Raw genomic sequence first — 24,117 nt, forward strand, 5'->3', positions numbered from 1 at the left:
GCATTATCCTGCCCATGCAATTGTAACCCCTCTGTACAGTATGTTCACAAATAAAATAAAATTAAATTAAAAAATAAAAAATAAAAAAAATAAAAAAGCCGGAAGGGGCACTGTGGCTCAAGTGGTAGAGTGCTAGCCTTGAGCTGAAGAGCTGAGCGATAGTGCCCAGGCCCAGAGTTCAGGCCCCACGACCGGACCCACCCCCCCAAAAAAAAGACAGTACTCAAATTTACTTGGACTATGAATAGCAACCATTCCAAAAAGTCAGAATAGAAAACTTTATAGTTCATGGCACCTCAATTTGGGTACCAATAAAGGTCTTGCCTCAGTAGTGTGGAAAAACTAATCCTCAATTCATATGACAAAACTTAAAAGCAAAATTTGAAAGGATCAGTTTATTTTTAAACAGTTTACCAAAACAAAGCTCAAGAACACCCATGAGGGGCTGGGAAGATGGCTCAGTGGTAGAGCGCTTGCCTTGCATGCCTGAGACCCTGGGTTCGATTCCTCTACACCACATAAGCAAAATGAAAAAAGCCGGAAGTGGCGCTGTGGCTCAAGTGGTAGAAATCTAGCCTTGAGCTGAAGAGCTGAGGGACAGCGCCCAGGCCCAGAGTTCAGGCCCCACAACTGGACCAAAAAGAAAAAAAAGAAAACCCATGATGACACAAAAATATCTAGTATCCTATCATAAAATTAATAATATCTGACATCTCACCAAAAATAACCTGACAAGGTTACCAGGTACCAGTGGATTATGTCTTTAACCCTATATTCAGGAGGCTGAAAATCTGAGGATTTCAGAAGCCAGCCCAGGCAGGAAAGTCTGTGAGACTCTTATCTCCAATTAACTGTCACCAAGAAGTTGGAAGTAGAAGTATGGCTCAAGTGGTGAAGCACAAACAAACAAACAACAACAACAACAAAAGCCTCAGAGATAGCAGTCAGGCTTTGAGTTCAAGAAGTGTCACAAAGAGAAATAGAGAGAGAGACAGAGACAGAGAGAAAGACAGAAAGACAGACCTGACATACAATAAGTAGAAAAATAAATACTGTTACAAGATAAAAAAAAAAAAAACACCTCTTTTTTCTTTTTTTGTCAGTCGTGGGGCTTGAACTCTGGGCCTGGGCACTGTCCCTCAGCTCTTCAGCTCAAGGCTAACACTACCACTTGAGCCACAGTGCCACTTCCGGCTTTTTTTCTGCTTATGTGGTGCTGAGGAATCGAACCCAGGGCCTCATGCGTGCAAGGCAAGCGCTCTACCACTGAGCCACCTTCCCAGCCCAGAAAAAAATCTCAACTAAAATTGATTCAGGGCTATGGTGGAGTTCAGTGGAAGAGTACTTGCCTAATATGCATGAGACCTTGGGCTTAATCCACAGTACCACGCCAAACAAACAAACAAATCCAAACCATCAATAAAACAGATACCACACCTACTAGACAATGATATTAAAATAATTATTATAATTATATTCCATATATTTTCCTCCATGGTAGTTCAGTGCCTGGCACACATGAGGCTATAAAAGTAGGAGATATAAGGAAAGTTAAGTGTATCTGTATCATACTTCCTCCTAAACCAGGTTTCCTTTCTGTGGATTCAGTTTTCCAACATCAGTGTAGTCTGAAAATATTAAATGGAAAATTCCAGAAATAAATAGTTGATTAGGTTTTAAACTGAAGTATGATGAAATTCCATGCCATCCCACTTCATCCTATCTGGAACATGAATGGTCCCTTGGCGCAGTATAGCCTCCTTATATTTGCTACCCACCCATACTCACTTAGCAGGCATCTCCAGTATCAAACATATGCTCAGGAAGCCCTTGCTACACTTAACACAGAAACTATCCTACATTATTATTAGCTACCTCTATTAGTCCCTGTGACAGTCTGCATCTGGAAAGTCTCCCAAAGGTCAAATGAGGACAGCTTGGTCCTCAGGTAGAACCTTTAAGAGGTAGGGTCTGGTTGGAGAAAGTTAGAAGGTTTACCCTTAAAGGGGATATTGGAACTCCAGCCTCTTCTTTTCCTGACTGCCATGAGGTGAACTGTCCTACTGTGCCACAAGCTCCTACCATGGCCCAAGAAAACCGAGCCAACTGACTGTGGCCTGAAACCTTCAAAACTATGATCCAAGTAAACAAACCATTCCTTCATAGAAGGTGATTGTCTCAGATATTTTGTTAGTGTTAGAAATGTGCCTAAAAAAGTCTCTTAGTGTGCCTAATTTATAAATTAAACTTTATCACAGAGTTGAGTAGCACTTGCATTTTTATGTATCCACTAGGAATTTTGGAAGATACTCTTCATTGATACTACTACTGTTGTAACCATAGTAGGGACATAGAAGATATTAAAAAGACCAAAACAAAGTTGTGGACATAAACCCTACAATGTCTGAGATTCTATCTATCTATCTATCTATCTATCTATCTATCTATCTATCTATCTGGTAGATATAGACCATACAAAATAAAAGACCAGTAAATTTCAAAAAAGTTAATAAAACTATTCAACACGAAACAGTGGGAAAAATGACTGGGAAGAAATGAACAGAATATAGCAAACTGTGATGGGTAGCTTAATGTCTGAATAAAAATGGTCAGTTTTCCAATGTGATGAAAGTATAAACATTCTCGTTGTAACACAGATTAATGGTGTACAGTAAGCCCCAAAGCAGATGAAGCAAAAAGAAAACTACATTGAAGAATAATATAATGGAATTGCTGAGGGTGGAGAAAATGGCAAGGTTCTATTTGTAGTAGTTAGTTACAAATGTATGTCTTCTTAGTCTTCTGAGAGAAATTCAGACCATCTTTGAAGTAGGGAATGGGAAGGACCACAGCTGTGGTGTTAAATGAGAATGACTAGTTCTGAGACTGTTTTCCCATGGCTGAAGTTCTACAGTTATCAAGGATCTATTAAGAGACCCACTGAAATTCTTAATCCCTCTTGCTTCCTAAGTGCTATGACGGAATCTTTGCATTCTTCTCCAAATTCATATGTTGCAATCCTAACCCCTAACATGATGCTCTAAGTAGGCAAGGCCTTTGGGAGGTGATTGGCACCTTTACAGAAAGGCCCAAGAGTCTGTTTACCTCTTCCCCTATGAGGGGACACGGCTAGAAGGTACTAGCTATGAGGAACAGGCTCACCAGACACTAAGCCACTGAGGCCTTTACTTTAAACTTCACAGCCTCCAGAATTGAAAAATAAATTTGTTGTTTATGGGTTTTTTTTCCCTTAGAGCAGTCCACATGGATCAAGACAATAAGCTAACTTACAAAATAGTTTATTAGTAAATTGTACATGATTAAAAAAAAAAAAGGAGTGAAGCCAGGCACCAGTGGCTCACACCTGTAATCCTAGCTACTCAGGAGGCTGAGATCTGAGGATCAAGGTTCAAAGCCAGCCCAGGCAGGAAAGTCTTTGAGACTCTTACCTCTAATAAACCACTCAGAAAACCTGAAGTGGCACAGTGGCTCAAGTGGTAGAGTGCTAGCCTTGGGCTGAAGAGCTGAGAGACAGTGTTCAGGCCCAGATTTCAAACCCCGTGACAGACAAAAGAAAGAAAGAAAGAGCCAAGCGCTGGTGGCTCACGCCTGTAATCCTAGCTACTCAGGAGGCTGAGATCTGAGAATCTTGGTTCAAAGCCAGCCCGGGCAGGAGAGACCGTGGCGCTGCAGCTCAAGTGGTAGAGCACTCACCTTGAGCTGAAGAGCTGAGGGACAGCACCCAGGCCCAGAGTTCAAGCCCCACGACCAACAAACAAACAAAAAATAAAAAAGAAAGAAAGAAAGAAGGAAAGAAAGAAAAAAAAGTGGGTGAAGAACTGGAACTGTAGTTGCTAAGTGCTGGTAGCTCATGCTTAAAATCCTAGCTACTCAGGAGACTGAGATTCCAAGGATCATAACTTGAGGTTAGCTCAGGGAGAAAAGTCCATGAGATTCTGTGTCTAAAATAACCAGCAAAAAGCAAAATGGAAAGTATGACTTACAAGCCTAGCAAGTGTGAGGCCCTGAGTTGAAATTCTAGTACCATCAAAAAAAAGAACCAGGGTGATGGAGTGAAGGGATAATAGGAGAAAAACAAAGGAGGGAATAACAATGTTCAACAAGAAATGTACTCATTACTTTACTCATATAACTGTAACCCCTCTGTACAGCATCTTTACAATAAAATAAAAACTTTAAAAAAAAGAACCAGGGCGCTGGGAAGGTGGCTCAGTGATATAGTACTTGCCTTGCATGCATGAGGTCCTGGGTTCGATTCCTCAGCACCACATAAGCAGAAAAAGCTGGAAGTGGCGCTGTGGCTCAAGTGGTAGAGTGCTAGCCTTAAGCTAAAGAGCTGAGGGACAACACCCAGGCCCAGAGTTCAGGCCCCACAACTGACAAAAAAAAAAAACACCCAAACACCCAGAACTCTGATTAGACAAAAGAGTAGATAATTATGATAGAGGATTAAAAAAAAGTTAAAGGTATTGTGGTTCAGAAATACTTTTTTAAAAAAGGAATTATGATTGTAGGGACTTCTGTCAGATCCACATACAACAAGGAAACAGGCTGCCAGGTTTTTTTTATGATGCAACAAGCAACTTTGTAAGATTAGAATGTGAGGTGCTTAATATCTTTTGTTGTTGTTTTCTTTTTTAGATACAGTACCCTTACCTAGGCTGGCTTCAAACTGCTCAGTGTTGTTTTTTTTTATGGTAAAGAGTTTTAATTTGTCGGTCAGATAACTGAGAGTGAGAATATGGGAAAAATAAGGCTCTGCAGTTACAGATTTTTCAAGAAGTAATAACCAAAATAAATAATAAATAAATTATTGGCAACAATTTCACAATCTCAAAGGATTTAGAGGAAGTTTTAAAACAAAACAGAAGCAAGCAAGGAAGAAAAAAACTGAAACAATACAAAAACAAAATCATGAGAGGAACTGCTTACAAAGCTGTCCCTGTTATGTAAGGTGTTCTCTGTCTCTGCCTACAACCCACACCTTCAGATAAACAGATAAGCTCAGGCTTACAAGGAGTACACTGGAGTGCTCATTGACAAAGGCAGCAAAAAGGTGTGCCTGGGGCTACTTCTGTGGACCTTCCTTTCTGGCCTCAAAAGAAGCAGGGCTGACAGTAATTAATTTCTAGGGGCCAGACTGCTTGTACTGTGCACATTCCAGACCCAATTAACAAGCATCCATGCCCCATCTGCCAACAATTCAGAGAGTGGTGGTACAGAAAGGGTGCAGTACTTAAACCAAGCAGGACAAGCTTCTCCTTCTTCAAGTGCAGAAAAGGGAATAAATGACACTCCTGTCCACTTCTGGAGATGTAACAAGTCCACAATACCTGTTCTTGGATACAATATACGTATATACCCAAAAGAATGAAAAATGCATCATGACAACCCAACGCTTTTGCAGCTCTGCAGGCATTTCAGGCAAGACAAGAGCAATTTAAGATACAACTTCTCCCAACTTAGGATGCAGTTATCTGACCTACCTCTGTGTGAACAGAATAAACTAGAAACTAGAGAGGCTAGCTTGTCACCTCTAATTAGAAGATCTGCATTGCATACATTTCCTTCTTTTCCCTAGTGCATTAAGCAGAAGTTTGAATTCCATTTCTCTGCCAAAAAGAAATGCCTACAAGTTAACAATCTAGAATGCACAAGGCAATCTTACCACTTTCCAGAGCTACCCAGGGCCTTCAAGTTAAGAAGTAAGCTCCTAAGCACAGCGTATAGGGTCTAATATAACTTGAATGGATTTTAAAACTCCATTTTGTCCTTTTTTAAAAAAGTTATGCTACAATCCTCACCATGTGATGTCAAACTACGTAAATCTTTGGGTAACATTACCTACAGCAAAAGCCCACTCCTCAAGTTCACAGTTCAAATTCAATATTCCTCTACCCAGGTCCACCCACTCTCCATGTCAGACCACAAAGCTCTTGAAATGCTATTCACTGGCAATTTATTGCCACTGCCCACCACTGGTAAACAAGAAGGAACAGGACTTTACAGCCAACACCACGCCAGGGTCTTCTTCCAAAAACACAAGTGTATTTTCAGTTATTGCTCCATTTCTAATTTCATTGCTAATTATACTATCGTATGCTGAAGCTATCGCCTTTGCTTTTCTTTCCCAATGCCCGTTGCAAACCTTTACTCCCTTACCTTTCAAGAACCATGTCTTCTCCTCTGCCCTCTTGCTCTAGCACACTTTAACTCTCAGCTGTTATCTCCCAAGCTAGGCATCACTCCCCTACTTTATAGATGCAGTTGACATCTAGCTTTCAAAATTCCTCCTCATTCTAAGTCCTGCCTGTTGAGAAAGAGGGCAAAGAAGAAAAACTCTGAATAGATTCACACCACCCAGGTTCAAGTACCTTTCTTTTTCTGAGGTTCCTCATTTCCAAAATAGTAATAGTAGGGGCTAATGTGGTAATGGAGAGTAATGAGGGAGAGAAATTGAATGAAATACATTGTATACATATGTGGAAATGGTATAATGAAATCTTCCCTTGTATAGCTATTGGTATATACCAATAAGAATATAAATTTAAAATAAAAATAAATAAAATGGAAACAGTAATAGTACTTTGTAGGATATGTTTTATTGATTAGTAGTTAATACATGTGATGGACTCAGAGTGGTACCTGGCATATAGTATAGTGATTCATGCCTGTATTCCCAGCTATTTAGGAGGAGGAGATTGGGAGTAGGTGAGTCTTGACACCACTGGCCAACGGTTAGGGTAATGGTAATCCAATTTCCGTAAAGAAGTTAGCATGGTGGTATGCTTCTGAAATTCCAGCTATGAAGGAAGGAGACTAAGGTAGGAGGATCATGGTCTGAAGCCAGCTTGGCCAAAATGAAAACCAATCTGAAAAATACCTGAAGCAAAAAGGACCAGTAGGATCTCTCAAGTGGAAGAGTATCTGCCTAGCAAGGGTGAAGTTCTAAATTTAATCCCCAGTACCATCAAGAAAAAAAAGAAAAGAGAAGGGGGAGAAGGAAGAGAAGGGAAGAGAAAAGGCTGATAGTTTGACTTATCCAAGATAGAAAATTTGCTAGGTTCTTTGTACAGAAGGCATGGAAAGTGAGGTTTTGTCAAGAGAGTGAGTGGATAAAAGGATAATAAGATAGAGTTGCTGAATGCTACCAAGGAGTCTTGCTGAACTGTAAAGATCACTGGGCACCACTACCCTAAGCACATAGTCTCCATCTTCAAGACTACCCAGCAATCTTTCTATAACCTCACTTTGTCTGCCATCTTTCACAATGGCTATTTTGGACCTTTACTACTCCTCAAACTTGATTTTCCTTGATATTGCCAACCTACACCCACCCCTCCTACTTCTGCTTCCAGTCTCTATAAATAACCTAGCACACTGAAGAAGAAACAGTAATGAGATTAAAATTACCATGATTTTCTTCTACCCAACCTATAAACCTACCTTAGCTGCTCCCACCCAGTCTTTCCTTCATGTTACAATGAAGAAGGTATCCTGCTGAAGCTAATCTTGTGCTCCAAACTTTATATTCTAACCCCTTCTGCAAACCCAAAAAGGCAGCGATTCTCCAACTGTGGTCCCTAGGACTCTCCAGGAACTTGAAAAAAGCAAAATCTCAGGTTCCATTCTTTTTTTTTTTTTTTTTTTTGCTGGTTGTGGGGCCTGAACTCTGGGCCCTGTCCCTCAGCTATTCAGCTCAAGGCTAGAGCTCTACCACTTGAGCCACAGCGCCACTTCCGGCTTTTTCTGCTTATGTGGTGCTGAGGAATCAAACCCAGGGCCTCATGCATGCAAGGCAAGCACTACCACTGAGCCACCTTCCAAGTCCCTCAGATTTCATTCTAATTCTACTAAATCAGAAACTCTGAAGTTGGGGCTTAGTAGTCTGTTTTATTTTATTTATTTTTTTAATTTTTTTGGTCCGGTCATGGGGCCTAAACTCTGGGCCTGGGCACTGTCTCTCAGCTCTTCAGCTCAAGGCTAGCGCTCTACCACTTGAGCCACAGCGCCACTTTGGGCTTTTTTCTTTTTTCTTATGTGGTGCTGAGGAATCAAACCCAGGGCCTCATGCATGCAAGGCATGCAAGGCCCTAGTACTCTGTTTTTAACCAGGCCTCCAGGTGAGTTTGATGCATGCTAAAGTTTGAGGAAAAGATTTCTTATTTATCCCCTTTTCTGCATCTTTATCTTCTTTTGATAGTATAGTGCTTCTTTAGCTTGAAGATGAGTATTGGGCCATATACATTTTTTTCCCTTTTCCAATCTACTTACCACATCAGCAATATATCTGATTATAGCTGTTCCCCTTACCTGTGCGTGCTCTCTCTCTCTCTCTCTCTCTCTCTCTCTCTCTGCTGTGTCAGGTGCTTGAACTCTGGGCCTGGGCATTATCCCTGAGCTAGTTTTGCTCAAGCTTACCACTTTACCACCTGAGACACAGCACCACTTCTGACTTTTTCTGAATAGTTTACTGGAGATAGGAATCTCACAGACTTTTCTGCCTGGGCTGGCTTTGAATAGTGATCCTCAGATCTCAGCCTCTTAAGTAGTTAGTATTATAGATGTAAGCCACCTCCAGTGCCTGGCTGTGGTTTCTCTTTCTGATTCAAGTAACTTGTGGCCACTGTAACTCAAAAATACTACGTGGAGGGCTGGGAAGGTGGCTCAGTGGTAGAGTGCTTGACCTGCATGCATATGAGGCCCTGGGTTTGATTCCTCAGCACCACATGAAGCAGAAAAAATCTGGAAGTGGTGCTGTGGCTCTAATGGTAGAGTGCTAGCCTTGAGCTGAAAGAGCTGAGGGACAACACCCAGGCCCAGAGTTCAGGCTCCACAACTGGCAAAAAAAACCCTATGTGGAAATTTCCAGGAATAAATAATTCATAAGTTTTTTGTTTTTTTTTTCCTTTTAGGTCCAAGACCGGAACTCAAACTTGCTACCTGCCACTTTTGCTCATCGGCTAGTGCTCTACCAACTGAGCCACACCTCCAACCCAACATTCATACACTTTAAGTCACATGCACTTTATGAGTAGTATGAGTAAATCTCACACTATCCAACCTTCATCAGGCCCAGACAAGAATCATTACTTTCTCTAATTTATCTATGCTGTGTATACTATCTGCCTAAAAATCCATATCCTACTTAACAATGGCCCAAAGCCTAAGACAGATATGCTAGCAAAAACCACAGAGCTCCTTTTTAAGTGAAAAGGTAAGCTGGAGGTATGGCTCAAGCGGTAGAGTGCCTGCCTCCAAGTGCAAGGCCCTGAGTTCAAACCTTAGTAGTGAAAAAATTCTGTATCTCTTTAAGTGAAAAGGTGAAAGTTATCAATTTAATAATAATAAAAAATAGATTCAGGGGGGCTGGGAAGGTGGCTCAGTGGTAGAGTGCTTGCCTTGCATGCCTGAGGCCCTGGGTTCGATTCCTCAGCACCACATAAGCAAAAAGCCGGAAGTGGTGCTATGGCTCAAGTGGTAGAGTGCTAGCCTTGAGCTGAAGAGCTGAGGGACAGTGCCCAGGCCCAGAGTTCAGCCCCACGACCGGACCCAAAAAAAAAAAAAAAAGTGGAACAAACAGGGCTGGGATGTAGCTCAGTGGCAAAGTACTTGCCTAGCAATCGCAACTTATTGGATTCAATCCCCAGTACCAAAAAAGAAAAGACAAAAAAATAAAAATAAAAATGTGATAAACAAGCACATTGTTCATAAACAACCCACCTTAGGGGGCACTCTCCACCTTTCTTTTAACTGTCAGCATGTCTGTCACCCGCATACCTACCTATAAACAAATACAAAAGTGGTTCTGTGTTCTTCTCCACAACAGTGGTTTCCTGCAGGGTTAGCATACTCAGAAAGCAAGGCAGAGGGGGTAACTAAATCCTTTGATGGGTACAATAAGGTATTATGAAGTTTGGAAAAGACCAGGGTAATAACCATTGCCCCCTTTCCTCCTTTACAAAAGGGCCACCACTTTTTTCCTCAACTGCACACAGGTTGGACTGAAGGTGGCAGCTGCCTCACAAAGCAGTTCTTTGAAAAGAAAGTAATTACTGTGCACTGCCTTTGCTGTGCACCTAAATTGTTAAGAGCACAGTTTGTTAAATGTTATGGTGTAGGTGATTTGCTGAAACTAAACTCACTGCTAAACAAGAATTCTGACTCCTTTCTCCTTTCTCCAAAGGCCATTCTGTCCAAGAAATATATCTTAGCTACTAGTGACATTAATTCCTTTTTTTTTTTTTTTTTTGGTCAGTTGTGGAGCTTGAACTCTGAGCCTGGGTGCTGTCCCTCAGCTCTTCAGCTCAAGGCTAGCACTCTACCACTAGAGCCACAGTGCCACTTCCGGTTTTCTGAGTGGTTTATTGGAGATAAGAGTCACATGGACTTCCCTGCCTGGGCTGGCTTTGAACAGTGATCCTCATATCTCAGCCTCCTGGGTAGCTAGGATTATTTATAGGCGTGAGGCACCTGCATCTGGTATGACATTAACTCTTAACAGTCATCTAGATAGAAAGTAGGCTTTCAAAGATTTAATCATAAATCATGTCTTGTAGCACTTTGCTAGTCAAACATGCTCAGAAGATCAAATTTTCTCTTTCAAGACAGTCACTAAAGAAGCCTCAAAAATACTGACTTTATGGCAAATTGCTACAGAGAAGGAAAAGTACCATAACATGCCAGCTGGGGGGCAATTTATAAGCAAAAACAGTGATGGTCCTTTAAATCTACTTAAGGTAGCATAACTATATATCACAGGTTAAGGAAAAGATGAAAGACACTTTCATTCAATCTAGGTTTAATGAGAAAATGTGTATGGTCCCAACATGATGTTCACACTGAACCCTTAGAAAATTGAGTTGAAGCTGGGCGTTAGTGGCTCACGCCTGTAATCCTAGCTACTCAGGAGGCTAAGATCTGAGGATCGCAGTTCAAAGTCAGCCCATACAGGAAAGGCCATAAGATTCTTATCTCCAATAACCAGAAGTGGCACTGTGGCCCAAGTGGTAGAGCGCTAGCCTTGAGCTGAAGAGCTCAGGGACAGTGTGTAGGCCCAGAGTTCAAGCCCCATGACCCACCCCCCCCAAAAAAAAAATTGAGTTGAAATTTGTTTTCAGAGAAAATTCCATACCAGATAAATACCTCTGCTCCATAACTGCTCTTAAACTCCAAAACTGTGCTTAAGCCTTTGGTTACTGAAATAAGACTGCCTGTATTTGAATGTCAACCCAGTCCATTTCTAACTGGGTCATCTTGGGTCACATTCTTTAGTTTCTTCACGTGTTTAAAACAAGCATTGTGGGCTCAGTGGTAGGGTGCTTGTCCCTCATGCATTAGCTCAGCCCTGGGTTTGATTCCTCAGCACCACATAAGCAGAAAAAAAGCCAGAAGTGACACTGTGGCTCAGGTGGTAGAGCACTAGCCTTGAGCTGAAGAACTCAGGGACAGCCCCCAGGCCCAGAGTTCAGGCCCCACAACTGACAAAATTAAATAAATAAAACAAGTGTAGTGGTAACAGTACTTAGATGAGAGTTGTTAAAGATATTGAAGGAGATGATCTGTTGCATGGTACTCAACATTTGGTTAGTACTTGACATTTGTTAAAAGCTTAGTAAAAATTAGCTGTCCTGGAAGTGGCGCTGTAGCTCAAGTGGTAGAGCGCTTGCCTTGAGCTGAAGAGCTGAGGGACAGCGCCCAGGCCCAGAGTTCAAGCCCCACAACCGGACCCCAAAAAAAAAAAATAGATTCAGGTAGCTAAGATCTACAATAAAAATGAAACTGTGAGCTCATGCCTGTAGTCCTAGCTACTTAGGAGGCTGAGAGCTGATGATTCTGGTTGAAAGCCAGCCTGGGCAGGAAAACCTGTGAGATTCTTATCTCTAATTAATTACCAAAAAAGACAGAAGTGGAGCTGTGGCTTAAGTGGTAAAATGCTAGCTTTGATCACAAAAGCTCAGGGACAGCGTCCAGGCCCTGACTTCAAGTCCCAGGATCAGAACGCAAATCTGCACAAATGAAATTGTATGTGTATCTGTAATTTTTTTTTTTTGGCCAGTCTTAGAGATTTAACTCAGGGCCTGGGTACTGTCACTCAGTTTCTTTTGCTCAAGGCTATCAGTCTACCACTTGAGCCACAGCACTACCTCTGTTTTTGTTTATGTGGTGCTAAGGAATCAAACCCAGGGCTTCATGCATGCTAGGCAAGCAGTCTACCACTAAGCCACTTTCCCAGTTGTGTGTCTATAGTTTATTTATTGATATATATTTCTCTGTATAGGGAATACTCCCAGTTTTCAAGCACCCACTAGAAGAAGTATTAGAATATATTTGCCATGGATAAGGGAGAGTTGTTCTGTCATTCCCTACTTAAACTCCAATCAAGAAAAGGTCTGATCTTAGGAGAAGGATCATCGCAAGGTGTTTGTGGCTCATGCCTGAAATTCTAGCTCCTTAGGAAACTGATATTATTGGGATTGTGATTAGAGGCCAGCCTTGCAAAAAAAAAAAAAAAAAAGTTCTTGAGATCTCAACAAAGAGCTGGTCATGGTGGTGTGCTCCTATTATCCCAGCTACCAGGAAACCCAACATAGGTGGAACACAACCAGTTCTCTTTCTCTATTTGTGCAAAAAGATTAATCGCTCTCAATTTCTTAATCTTGCCATGCTCTAGGATACCTAGCAACTCTACCACTGATATTGCATTTTGTCTGAAATAGTCCTTCCTTCTTACGTTTTTTCTTAGGGTGACCCAACTTTACACCAGAGTATTATTATTAGATGCTACTACATTATTCTGTCCTTATCCTCTCAGAACCCATATAATTACTTATTAGAAATGTAAAGTCTGATTTATTTGGCAGTGTATAAGCTTTATTGTGGCAGTAGTCATGTGTGTGTCTGTGTGTGTATATGTCTATACTGTACTAACAGGATTTTTTCCTTAATAATAAAGCTCTATTTGTGTTATTCATTAGCTACGTGATCACGGCCAAATTGTTTAACTGCTTTGAGCTTCAGATTCCTCACTAGTAAAAAAAGGGCTAATAGTACCTACATGGAGATGTTGCTATGGGAATTAAAGAAAATGACATAGTACAATGATTAGCACACACAAGGCTTGGCATGTAATAGCCTCCTCACTCTGGCTTCAACTTGACAGAGACAACTAGAACAAAACAAATATAAAAATAAGTCAGTAATCAAGGAAGACTGAGCACAAAGTGAGTCATTCCTTTTAATCAGTTGCCCAAGAAGATCAACAATGAAGAAACATAATAAACAGAATAAACTCTACTTGGTGGTTTGTCCTTTGGCATATGCAGCTTGGTGAGAAGTCACCCCAGAAACCTTTTGGCTAATGGCCACATCTGGCTTCCCAGCACAGCAGGTCAGATCTTAGTCTACAGTACACCAGGCATAGTTAATTTGGATTGGAATAGAAACTACCTCATAAGGAATGTGTTTACAGGCAGGAGTTGGAGGAGGACAACTTGACTACAACCACATACATCAATTGTTTTGCAACCTGGCAGAAAACACTGCAGAACCATTGGTAGAAACTAACACCCACACAACTGCACATTACCTGTAGCCCAAAACCAGCTTAGCTAAGGAGCAGCTTTCTACTTTTACCAAAACAATGACCAGACCTGCATGAAGTAAACATTTCTAAAGTCAAATTGTCATTGTACATCAGGGCAGCAACAAGAAAGATGATGTCAAGCAATAAATGCATTCAGCCTGTGAGCACTGTCCACAACCATCAGTAGTTGCTCATGCATGGAAGTAAAAGAATAGCTTTATGATTCTCTACTCTTTTTTTTTTGTTGTTGGTCGGTCATGGGGCCTGAACTCTGGGTCTGGGTGCTGTCCCTCAGCTCTTCAGCTCAAGGCTCTACCATTTGAGTCACAGCATCACTTCTGGCTTTTTCTGCTCATGTGGTGCTGAGGAATCGAACCCAGGGCCTCATATGCATGCAGGTCAAGCACTCTACCACTTAGCCACCTTCCCAGCCCTCTCTGCTCCTTTTTTTGTAACATGCTTACCTCTGGAGAGCCACTTGTATTCAGAGCACTTAGTTGTTTGGAGTCATTCACTTGAGAAAGCAGTGTCACTGCGTTTGGAACTGCTTCCCTGGGACTCTCTCTCTTCTGATGCTTCCTGATTAAGCTCTGCAAGTCACTGAAAGATGTGGCAGGTCTGAGTTGAGCGCTGGGTGGGCTCTGTCTCCTCAAAGATGCCCTACTCCAACTGAGCCCCAGAAGATATGGCATATCATCTTCAGGAATAAAGCCCAAATCACGTGCAGTTTGGATTTTCTTAAAAAACACCAGCATGGAATTGGAAGAGTCTGTCCTAAAAGGCTGGCAGCTCTGGGGCATGCTGCAATCTGCCTGAAAGCACAGCCCTTCTAGCCACCAAAGGGCATGGCAGGCAGAGTTCCGGCAGCAGGCATCCCAGCATGACTGGAAAGTGGGGGATCCTTTAAGAAGCTGGAGGTGATTTCCTCTCTCAGTTCTTAGGCCAACTCCAAATTGTGTCTTCCCTTGCTGGCACTTGCTCTCAGTGGCATCTAAAACAAAGAATAAAAACATTGTAAGATAAAACTAAACCGGGACTACTGTTCCATGAAGAGCCCTAAACATCAACATTTGAGGCTATTTTGAAGGCATGTTTTTAAGAGGGTGAGAAAACTGTCTAGTGAGTGGAAGAAAGACAGCAAAAGATAGTGTTTTTTTAGCTCCAGATATTTTAGCTTATAGGAGAATTGCTCTACATTCATCAATGGTTTCCCTTCTCAATGAGTTGTGCCACTAGCCTTGAGCTGAAGAGCTGAGGGACAGAGCCCAGGCCCAGAGTTCAGGCCCCACAACCAACAAATTAAAAAAAAATTGTTGTGATTATAAAGGTGAAGTACAGAGGGGTTACAGAAATCAGAGAGTATACTTCTTTTGGGACAATGTCATCCCTTCTCTCCCTACCTACCAACTCTTGCTTCCTATCCCAATCCACAAGTTGTATAGCTCATTTTCAACATAGTGTCTATTGAGTACCACTTCTTCATTTGTTCACTTTCTCCCTCCATTTCTGTGGCCTCCCTTGCCCTCCCCAAAACAGATAACTGAATAAACAAGACCAAAAAAAAAAAAACAGCAACAAAGAAAACTTCAAGCTCATTTTTAAGGTCCTAGTTACACAGGTGTCAGTAACTACAGTGGTGAGGTTACATAGGAATTGGACCAGAGTGAGGCAGTAGAGACACTCTAGGCACAAAATTCAAGGAGTTTTCATTGAGTCACATTAGTTCAAGGTGGGCTTCCACAACCTTGATGGGGAGGTCATTTAAATTTCATGCTAGAGCTGGGTGCCAGAGGCTTACCCTTGATAGCTTAACTGCTCAGGCAGCTGAGATCTAGGGACCAAGGTTTAAAGCCAATCCAGGGAGACAAATTTGAGACTCTATCTCCAACTAAACAGCAAAAAAGCTAGGCTAGATGTGTGGCTCAAGTGACAGAATATTAGACGTGAGTAAAAAAGCAAAGCAAGAGCAAGAGGCCCTGAGTTCAAGCCTGGGTACCAGCATGAAAAATAAAAAACAAAATAGAATTTAAAATGTCATGTTCTACATTCCTCTTGTTTCTCATTCTAGTCCTAGTCCTGCAATTATAGTGTAGTAAATATATTTGAATTATAGACAGAAGACATGCAATAGAACTAAACTTTTGAAGAGATGGATAATTAGATCTGCATGTACACATAACTAAAAATGGGCTCTAACTAAAGCAGCCACCATAGCCAGCCAAAGCCATCTAGAATAAGCCAACAGAATTAACGTGGACACTAATCAACTTGGAAATAAAAGGAAGATCATGGCAGGCTTCTAGACTATTCAGTCAGAAGTGTTATTATGGATGCCAGCCTGCCATTGCTCTCTAAAAGAATTGAGAGATCCACTGGCACCCACCTAATAACAGCCAAGCAATTTAGAAGGCTAGGAAAAAAAAACACAGAAACTTCCTTAAGATGAAGAGCTACAGAAATATCCTTCATTTTTTAAACTACTTCCCACACAGTCACCAGTAACATGAATTTTGTATATAGAATTTTGTTGGAATCAATAAACTGTTAACAATAACTACTGTCAGTTACCTTTATGACAACTTTCCTTCATTCTTCTCATAAGATTTCTCTCATATTTAATACAAATGAAAAAATAAACTTTATAAGAATAATTTGTACTTTTCTGCAAGTTACTATTTTTTTTAATACACTATAACTGCTACTTCTATCCGTGAGGAATGCTTTGCTATTGGACTTGCATTCCCACCATGGGTAACTAGAAAATGAGACAATTTGACAATTTATTTATTTATTTATTTATTTTGCCAGTATTGGGGCTTGATGTCAGGGCCTGGGCACTGTCCCTGAGCTTCTTTTGCTCAAGACTAGCACTCTACCACTTGAGCCACAGCACCACTTCTGGCTTTTTCTGTGTACGTGACACTGAGGAATCAAACCCAGGGCTTCATGCAGGGAGGTAAGCGCTCTACCACTAAGCCACATTCCCAGCCTAAAGGAAAATACCACGTTTATATCAAATTATTTTATTTTTTTGTTGGTCATGGGGCTTGAACTCAGGGCCGAGGCACTGTCCCTGAGATCTTTTGCTCAAGGCTAAACACTCTATCACTTGAGCCACAGCACCACTTCCAGCTTTTTTTATGTATGTGGTACTAAGGAATTGAACCCAGGCTTCAAGGATGCTAGGCAAGCACTCTACCACATTCCCAGCCTCAAGACAAAATTTTTTAAGCAACTGTTTTTAAACATTGACAATAGGCACTACAGGACTGTGATCCCTAGGAGGCAAGCCAAGTAAGCCCTCTAATCACTCTAGCTTTCTGCTAGAGGCATCCTCCAGACTGTAACCCAGGTTAAGGTGAATCTAAGCAGAAAAATATGATCTTGCTGAGTTGAGGAGGCAAAAAAGGACAAAAAAGGCAGTTGTTTTACAGAGAAAGAACTTCAGAAATCTGGGTGGTATACCCTTCAGTCTTGGTTGAATACTAATATAATAATCATAGGTTGAAACTTCAGGAGGGAAATTAGAAAAGATTTCAAATTGAATAAAAATAAAAATATACCAAAATTTGTGAGATGCAGTTAAAGCAATGCTTAAAGGGATGTACACAGCTTTAAATGCTTACTTCAAAAAACAAGAGGAGGGCTGAGAATGTGGCTTAGTGTAGAGTGCTAGCGTTAAGCACAGAGAGGCTCAGAGATAGTGCCCAGACCCTGAGTTCAAGCTCCAGGATTGACAAAACAACAACAACAAAAACAACAACCAGAGGAGTCTGCAATCGATGTTTAAAGTTTAAAGATACATACAGGAACAATTCATTTTGATGACATGGGTAGAAGTTAGAGTGATAGAGCCAAAGAATGCCAAAAATCTTTGGCCCACCAAAAGCTACAAGGAAACAAGTAAAGATTCTACTTACAGTCTCAGAAGGAACCAATCATAATTATTACCTTGATTTCAGATTTCTAGCTTCCAGAACTATTTGCTTTCACAAGATTCTCTTCACCTAAGGAAAATAGTTCAGGAGACAAATGTCTCTAAAGCTGCTTAAAGCCCAGATCCTGGGCATTTAGGGATGTGGCCTTTACCCAGATTGAAGGGAAAAACCTGATATTATTCAAGAGACCTTCTATAAGATATGATGCTAGAAATCTATATGAATCTCAAGACTGTGGGCTTCTCTCTTTCAAACCAAAACTAATCACCCAACTGGAGCAAAGTAGATTCCTAGATTTAGTTATGAGAAGTTCCAGGAACAACAGTTTGAAAGAAAGATACCAGCCTTAAAGTAAAATATCTGTTCTAAAAAACCAAACAAATATCATGATGGAAAGAGGTCTGGATTGGTTGGGTAGAACCTTTGTAGAGAAGCAGTACTATAAATGAAAAGAAGGTCGGCTGTCTGTGACTCACTTCTGCAATCCTAGCTACTTAGGAAGCTGAGTACTAGAAGATTGTGGTTCAAAGCCAGCAGAAAGTCTATTAGACTTCATCTCTAATTAACTAAAAAATATGCAAGACTGGATGTGTGGCTCATGAGCAAGATAATCAAGCAAGAGCATGAAGCCCTGAGTGCAACTTTGTTACAACACAAAACCAAATGCAAGTAATGTGGCAAAGTTTTCAGATATACTCCCCTTTCAGCTAACTGAATAATCACATCATTGAGAATTCATAAAAGTAAAGACTGGGATAATCATCTCTTTTAAACCATCTCTTTTAAACCATCATATATTTACATAGGCAAGCAACTGTATATATGTATTAGATATAAGACATTCCTCAAGAAGCACTCATCAATGCTTGCTTATTCATCATCAGAGAATTCACTCTAGAAAGTAGCTCCATAAATACAATGAATGTGAAGCAGAAAGACCCCTGTCCTTTCAAAGTCATCAGAGAAGTGACAGCAGTCAGAAACCCTAAGAACATCACAATGGGGAGAGACTGTTAAAAAAGCAGTTTAGGCTGAATATGGAAGTATGCATGGTGAAGAGAAGCCTTACATGAATGAAATGTGGGGAAACATTCAGGGATAACAACTGTTTTGGACCCTCCAAAAATTCACCCTGGTGAGAAAACAGATGAGTAAAATAAACGTTAAAAAAAAAAATGTCAGGCGCTAGTGGCTCATGCCTATAATCCTAGCTACACAAGGGGCTGAGATCTTAGGATCGTGGTTCAAAGCCATCCCAAGCAGGAAAGTCCATGAGACTCTTATTTCCAATTAACTACCAGAAAACCAAAGTGGTGCTGTGGCTCAAGAGTGCTAGCCTTGAGCTGAAGAGCTGAGAGACAGCACCCAGGCCCAGAGTTCAAGCTCCACAACCGACAATAAAAAAAAAGCTTCAGCAGAGTTAAATTTCTATTTTTTATGTGGTATGGCCAGACCTCTCTCCTCTGACTCATTTGTTGCCTTATTTCAGGCCTTCCTTCCATTTCTGGAAACAAAACAACAAAACAGAGTATCATGAATATGGATGCTTAAGATTCTTCTCCATCTCACTCCTTATCCGGCTAGGATTCTACAGTCCATCACTGTAACCTCTTCCCCAGTTATTTGGGAAAAAGGCAATCAAGGATGAATCTGGAAAAAGATGGAAACTAAGGGGGAAAAAAATCCCTCTAGTGTACTGACTTCTTTCATAATAACAAAAGAGTCTCCAATTCTTATCAGCATTGGGCTTTCTCGCTATCCTGACTGTTCATTCATTCTTACCTTCCTTTACTTCATTTCCAATAGTAGACATTTCAAATAGCCTCCATTCATTTCAAAATCCAGCTCCTTTACTTCTCAGATCACCATTATCCTTTATCTCTTTACTCACTTATTCTTTCAACAAATGCTACTAAGCAACTGTTTCATAAAAGGCACTACTTGAGTAGTCTTATATTTATTATATAATAATATATAAATATAATAACATAAGATTATAGTATAATAAATATAAGACTACAAGCTAAGCAAGTGCTCTAAAGAATAGAAATTCAGCCTTTACAAAATAAAAGTAACAAAACTCATAATGTATTGCAGAGATATACTAGCTCTATGAGCTATAGATATGAGATAGACACTGAGTACAGACTGAAATAAAAATACTCTTAGAAGTAACTTACACATCTATTAATTGAGAACTGTTAATCAATTATGGAAGATACAGGCAGCTACAGGAATAACAAGGTCACTCTATATAGTTTTGATATGGAGTGATATTTAGGATACATTATATAAAGCAAAAAGATGCAGAGAGTATGCTATAATTTGTGCAAGAGTAGAGAATATAGTATTTGTATTCATATATACACATATGCATTCTGGGAAGAATAATCAAGAAATTAACATGGTTGCCTTTAGGGAGTGAAACTAGGTGACTAAAAGACTGAATAGACTGGTTTATTCATTGAATATCTTTTTATACTTTTTGAATCTGTATAGTTTACATACATTACCTTTGAAAATAAATGTTAAACTCAAAATTTCCAGTAGATTTCTAGGGCTCTAAATAGGACTAGGGGCATAGCTTAATGGTAACCCACTTGGTTATTAGCATTCACCAGGCCCTAACTTTGAACACCTGCACTACCAAAAAAAAAAAATCCTTCATAACCTAATAAGATCCTGCATTGTCTAGATACTACCTATAATGTCTGGTCCTACCTTGTATCATGACCTCTCTCCTCTGTCTGTTGCAACCCATCAGGTCATGGGGCCTGAACTCTAGGCCTGGGCGCTGTTCCTCAGCTCTTCAGCTCAAGGCTACCGCTCTACCACTTCAGCCACAGCGCCACTTCCAGCTTTTTCTGTTTATGTGGTGCTGAGGAATCAAACCCAGGGCCACATGCAAGCAAGGCAAGCACTCTACCACTGAGCCACCTTCCCAGCCCTAATGGACTTTTTTCTAATTGGGTTTGAACTCAGGACCTCCTACTTGCTAGGCTGTGCTCTACCATTTGAGCCATATCGTTAGTCCTGTTTTTTGCTGGTTATTTTCCCGATAAGTGTCTCTGGAATTTTCCTGCCTGGGCTGGCTTTGAACTGTGATCCTTCCACTCTTGGCCTCCTAAGCAGTTAGGATTACTGGTGTCCTACAGGCACCCAACTCCTTCAGTGGAGTTTTTTAAAGTTTATAAATTGGGAAGGGAGGGTGAGTGGCAATGAGTCAAAAAGCACATATTATACAGGAATGTCAAATCAGAGTCACACAACTCATAATGGCTCAGGTACTTTATCACACACAAAAAAGGATGGGAAAATGTAAGGCACTGATGACAAGATAGCTGCCTATTCTTCCCTCATAGAAAATAGCAAAAGCTTTGAGGAAAATCATGAGGATTGTATTACCAATAAAATATGAAGGAAACAGATTTAGTCTTGGGGAAAATGGTCAAGGGGACCTATGAGAATTTTAAGGTCAAGATTATTTTTAAAAATTCTATTCTTTAGCAGCATGGTAAAAATCCAAACCTTTCAGAGAGAAGACATAAAAGCTGGGAGTGAGGGACTACAAAGGCCTTCCTTTGCTTCCACAGCCCCTTGAAAAATGTCAGGTAAGCTACATAACAATATGAATACAAAAAGAAAATGCTTCATAACCCAAAAAGCATCTATACTTTCTGAGGTGACCTAGAAACTACTGTTAGAAACTTTGCCATGACACAAGGCCACAGTGAGCATGTTCAATGAGGGAAGGATGAGCTGGGGAGTTACACAGAATGTCCTAGACTCTCCCCACTCCACTGTACCACTTGATTACGTGCTGTATTCTTAAAATTATTACTAAAGCTTAGTGATGAGTAAGATCTCTGATTCAAGTGAGTCTTATCTGACATTTGAATCTTTTGTCTTATCTCAAAGGAACAGAACCTGGGAGGGGGCAGATGATCAAAATCATTTGTATCTTTGACAGTGACAGGAGTAAAGAAAATAGGAAGAAGCTAGGCATGGTGGTACAAGTGTATAGTCCTAGCATTTGGGAGGTAGAAGCAGGAAACAAACAAAAAGAAACAGGAAAGCCAGATGCCAGTAGCTCACGCTTGTAATCCTAGCTACTCCAGGGGGCTGAGATCTGAGGATTGCGGTTCAAAGCCAGTCTGGGCAGGAAAGACCATGAGACTTTTTTTTTTTTGGTCAGTTGTGGGGCCTGAACTCTGGTCCTGGGCGCTGTCCCTCAGCTCTTCAGCTGAAGATTAGCATTCTACCACTTGAGTGTCAGCCCCACTTCCGGCTTTTACTTTTTATGTGGTGCTGAGGAATTGAACCCAGGGCCTCATGCATGCAAGGCAAGCATTCTACCACTGAGCACCTTCCCAGCCCCACCTTGAGACTCTTATCTCCAGTTAACCACCAGAAAACTAGAAGTAGTGCTATGGCTCAAGTGGTAGAGCACTTGCCTTGAGCAGAAGAGCTCAGGGACAGCAACCAGGCCCAGAGTTCAAGCGCCCCCCCTCCACACACACACACACACACACACACACACCGACTGACCAAAAAAAAGAAAAAGAGGGCTGGGAAGGTGGCTCAGTGGTAGAGCGCTTGCCTTGCATGCCTGAGGCCCTGGGTTCGATTCCTCAGCACCACATAAGCAAAAAGAAAAAGTTAAAAGAAATCATATTAGGGGCTGGGAAGGTGGCTCAGTGGTAGAGCGCTTGCCTTGCATGCCTGAGGCCCTGGGTTCGATTCCTCAGCACCACATAAGCAAAAAGAAAAAAGCCAGAAGTGGAGCTGTGGCTCAAGTGGTAGAGCGTTAGCCTTGAGCTGAAGAGCTGAGGGACAGCGCCAAGGCCCAGAGTTCAGGCCCCAGGACTGGACCACCCCCCCCCCGCCAAAAATAAAAAATCATATTAGCAGGGTGCCTGTTGCTCACACCTGTAATCCTAGCTATGCAGGAGGCTGAGATCTGAGGAGCATGGCTTGAAGCCAACTGGGGCAGGAAAGTCCACGAGCCTCTGATCTCCAATTAACGACCAGAAAACCGGAAGTGATGCTATGGCTCAAAGTGGTAGAGCACTAGCTTTGTATGTAAAAGCTCAGAGACTGTGCTCAGGCCCTGAGTTCAAGACCTACAACCAAAAAAAAAATAAGTTTAAAATTGAGGCTTCTGGGCTGGGAAGATGGCTCAGTGGTAGAATGCTTGCCTTGGATGTATGAGACCCTGGGTTGGATTCCTCAGCACCACATAAGCAGAAAAAAACAGAAGTGGTGGAGCTGGGAAGGTGGCTCAGTGATAGAGCACTTGCCTTGCATGCCTGAGGCCATGGGTTCGATCCTCAGCACCACATAAGCAAAAAGAAAAAAGCTGGAAGTGGCGCTGTGGCTCAAGTGTAGAGTGCTAGCCTTGAGCTGAAGAGCTGAGGAACAGCGCCCAGGCCCAGAGTTCAGGCACCGTGACCCACCAAAATTAATTATTTAATTAATTAATTGAGGCTTCTTAGCATAGTCTGACCACTACTAAAACTGCCATTCCAGCTTGACTCAACTGTTCCAGTTCATGAAAATTTATTTGCATTCCTACTGCCTAGTAATAGTTTTTGAATCTTTCAATTCAACATTCAGAACTGTCCAGATGGGAGGGAAGGGATAATAGGCGAAAAACAAAGGAGGGGGTAATAACGCTCGACAAATGTACTCATTACCTTACTGGTGTAACTGGAACCTCTCTGTACAGCATCTTTACAAGAAAATAAAATTTAAAAAAAACACAAAAAAACTGTCTAGATACCAACGTCTCTGGAAAGGATTCCTCAGATCTCCCTTTTACCTCAAGCTAAATGCTTCTTCTCTGATTCCAGTAGCACTCTCCTTGGCTTCCCTCCATCTTTTCACTTACTGTATCCCAGTGCTTATATCTATGTCCCCATCAAATTGAACCTTCTCTCAGCAGGGGCTGTGTTATACTCATCTTTATTGTTCCAGTGCCCAGTGTGGGACCAGACTTCTAATAAGTTCTCAGAGAATGGCTTATAATTGAATAATTTTTCTCTGTGCCAAAAACATAGTGTAATTTCTTTCCTGGAAGCAGGTCAGAAAATGTTTTCATAGTCAATTGTTTGTTTTAGGCCTGTATTAGCCTCCTTGTTTTAGATTTCCAAGCCCAATTAAGTTTTTTCATCTCCCACAAACCCACACATATAACTCTCAGGATGTATACATTCTTTGAGTATACTAATACATTTGTTAAGATTTTAGTCTCATTTTAGTAGTTGCAAAAGCATTGTACCTCCTTAATGTGCCTTTGTATACACCTGCTCTGATTATGCTGATTTCAGTTTAATTCTGAAAACATAATTTCCTTATTGCTAATTTATTAATTTATTCAGTCAACAAATATTTTTATGGTGCATCTATTATGTGCTTGGAATACTTAGCATAAATAAAAGAGGTAAGATCCCAGCTCTCTTTTTTTTGTCGGCCGTGGGGCTTGAACTCTGGGCCTGGGCGCTGTCCCTCAGCTCTTCAGCTCAAGGCAAGTGCTCTACCACTTGAGCTACAGCGCCACTTCCGGTTTTCTGG

General features: G+C 41.1%; 1 protein-coding gene across 1 annotated transcript in view; it reads right to left on the reverse strand.

The window, feature by feature from the left end:
- Kiaa0319l (KIAA0319-like ortholog) overlaps positions 1–24,117 on the reverse strand; it is an 89,208-nt gene that overhangs the window by 47,128 nt on the left and 17,963 nt on the right. Inside the window, exon 3 of the mRNA XM_013034084.1 lies at positions 14,071–14,597. Within this exon, the coding sequence (XP_012889538.1) occupies positions 14,071–14,597 (527 nt within the window). The remainder of the gene's footprint in view (positions 1–14,070; positions 14,598–24,117) is intronic.

The sequence above is a fragment of the Dipodomys ordii genome, unplaced genomic scaffold (genome assembly GCF_000151885.1).
Source record: "Dipodomys ordii isolate 6190 unplaced genomic scaffold, Dord_2.0 Scaffold181, whole genome shotgun sequence".
NCBI classification, from domain to species: domain Eukaryota; kingdom Metazoa; phylum Chordata; class Mammalia; order Rodentia; family Heteromyidae; genus Dipodomys; species Dipodomys ordii.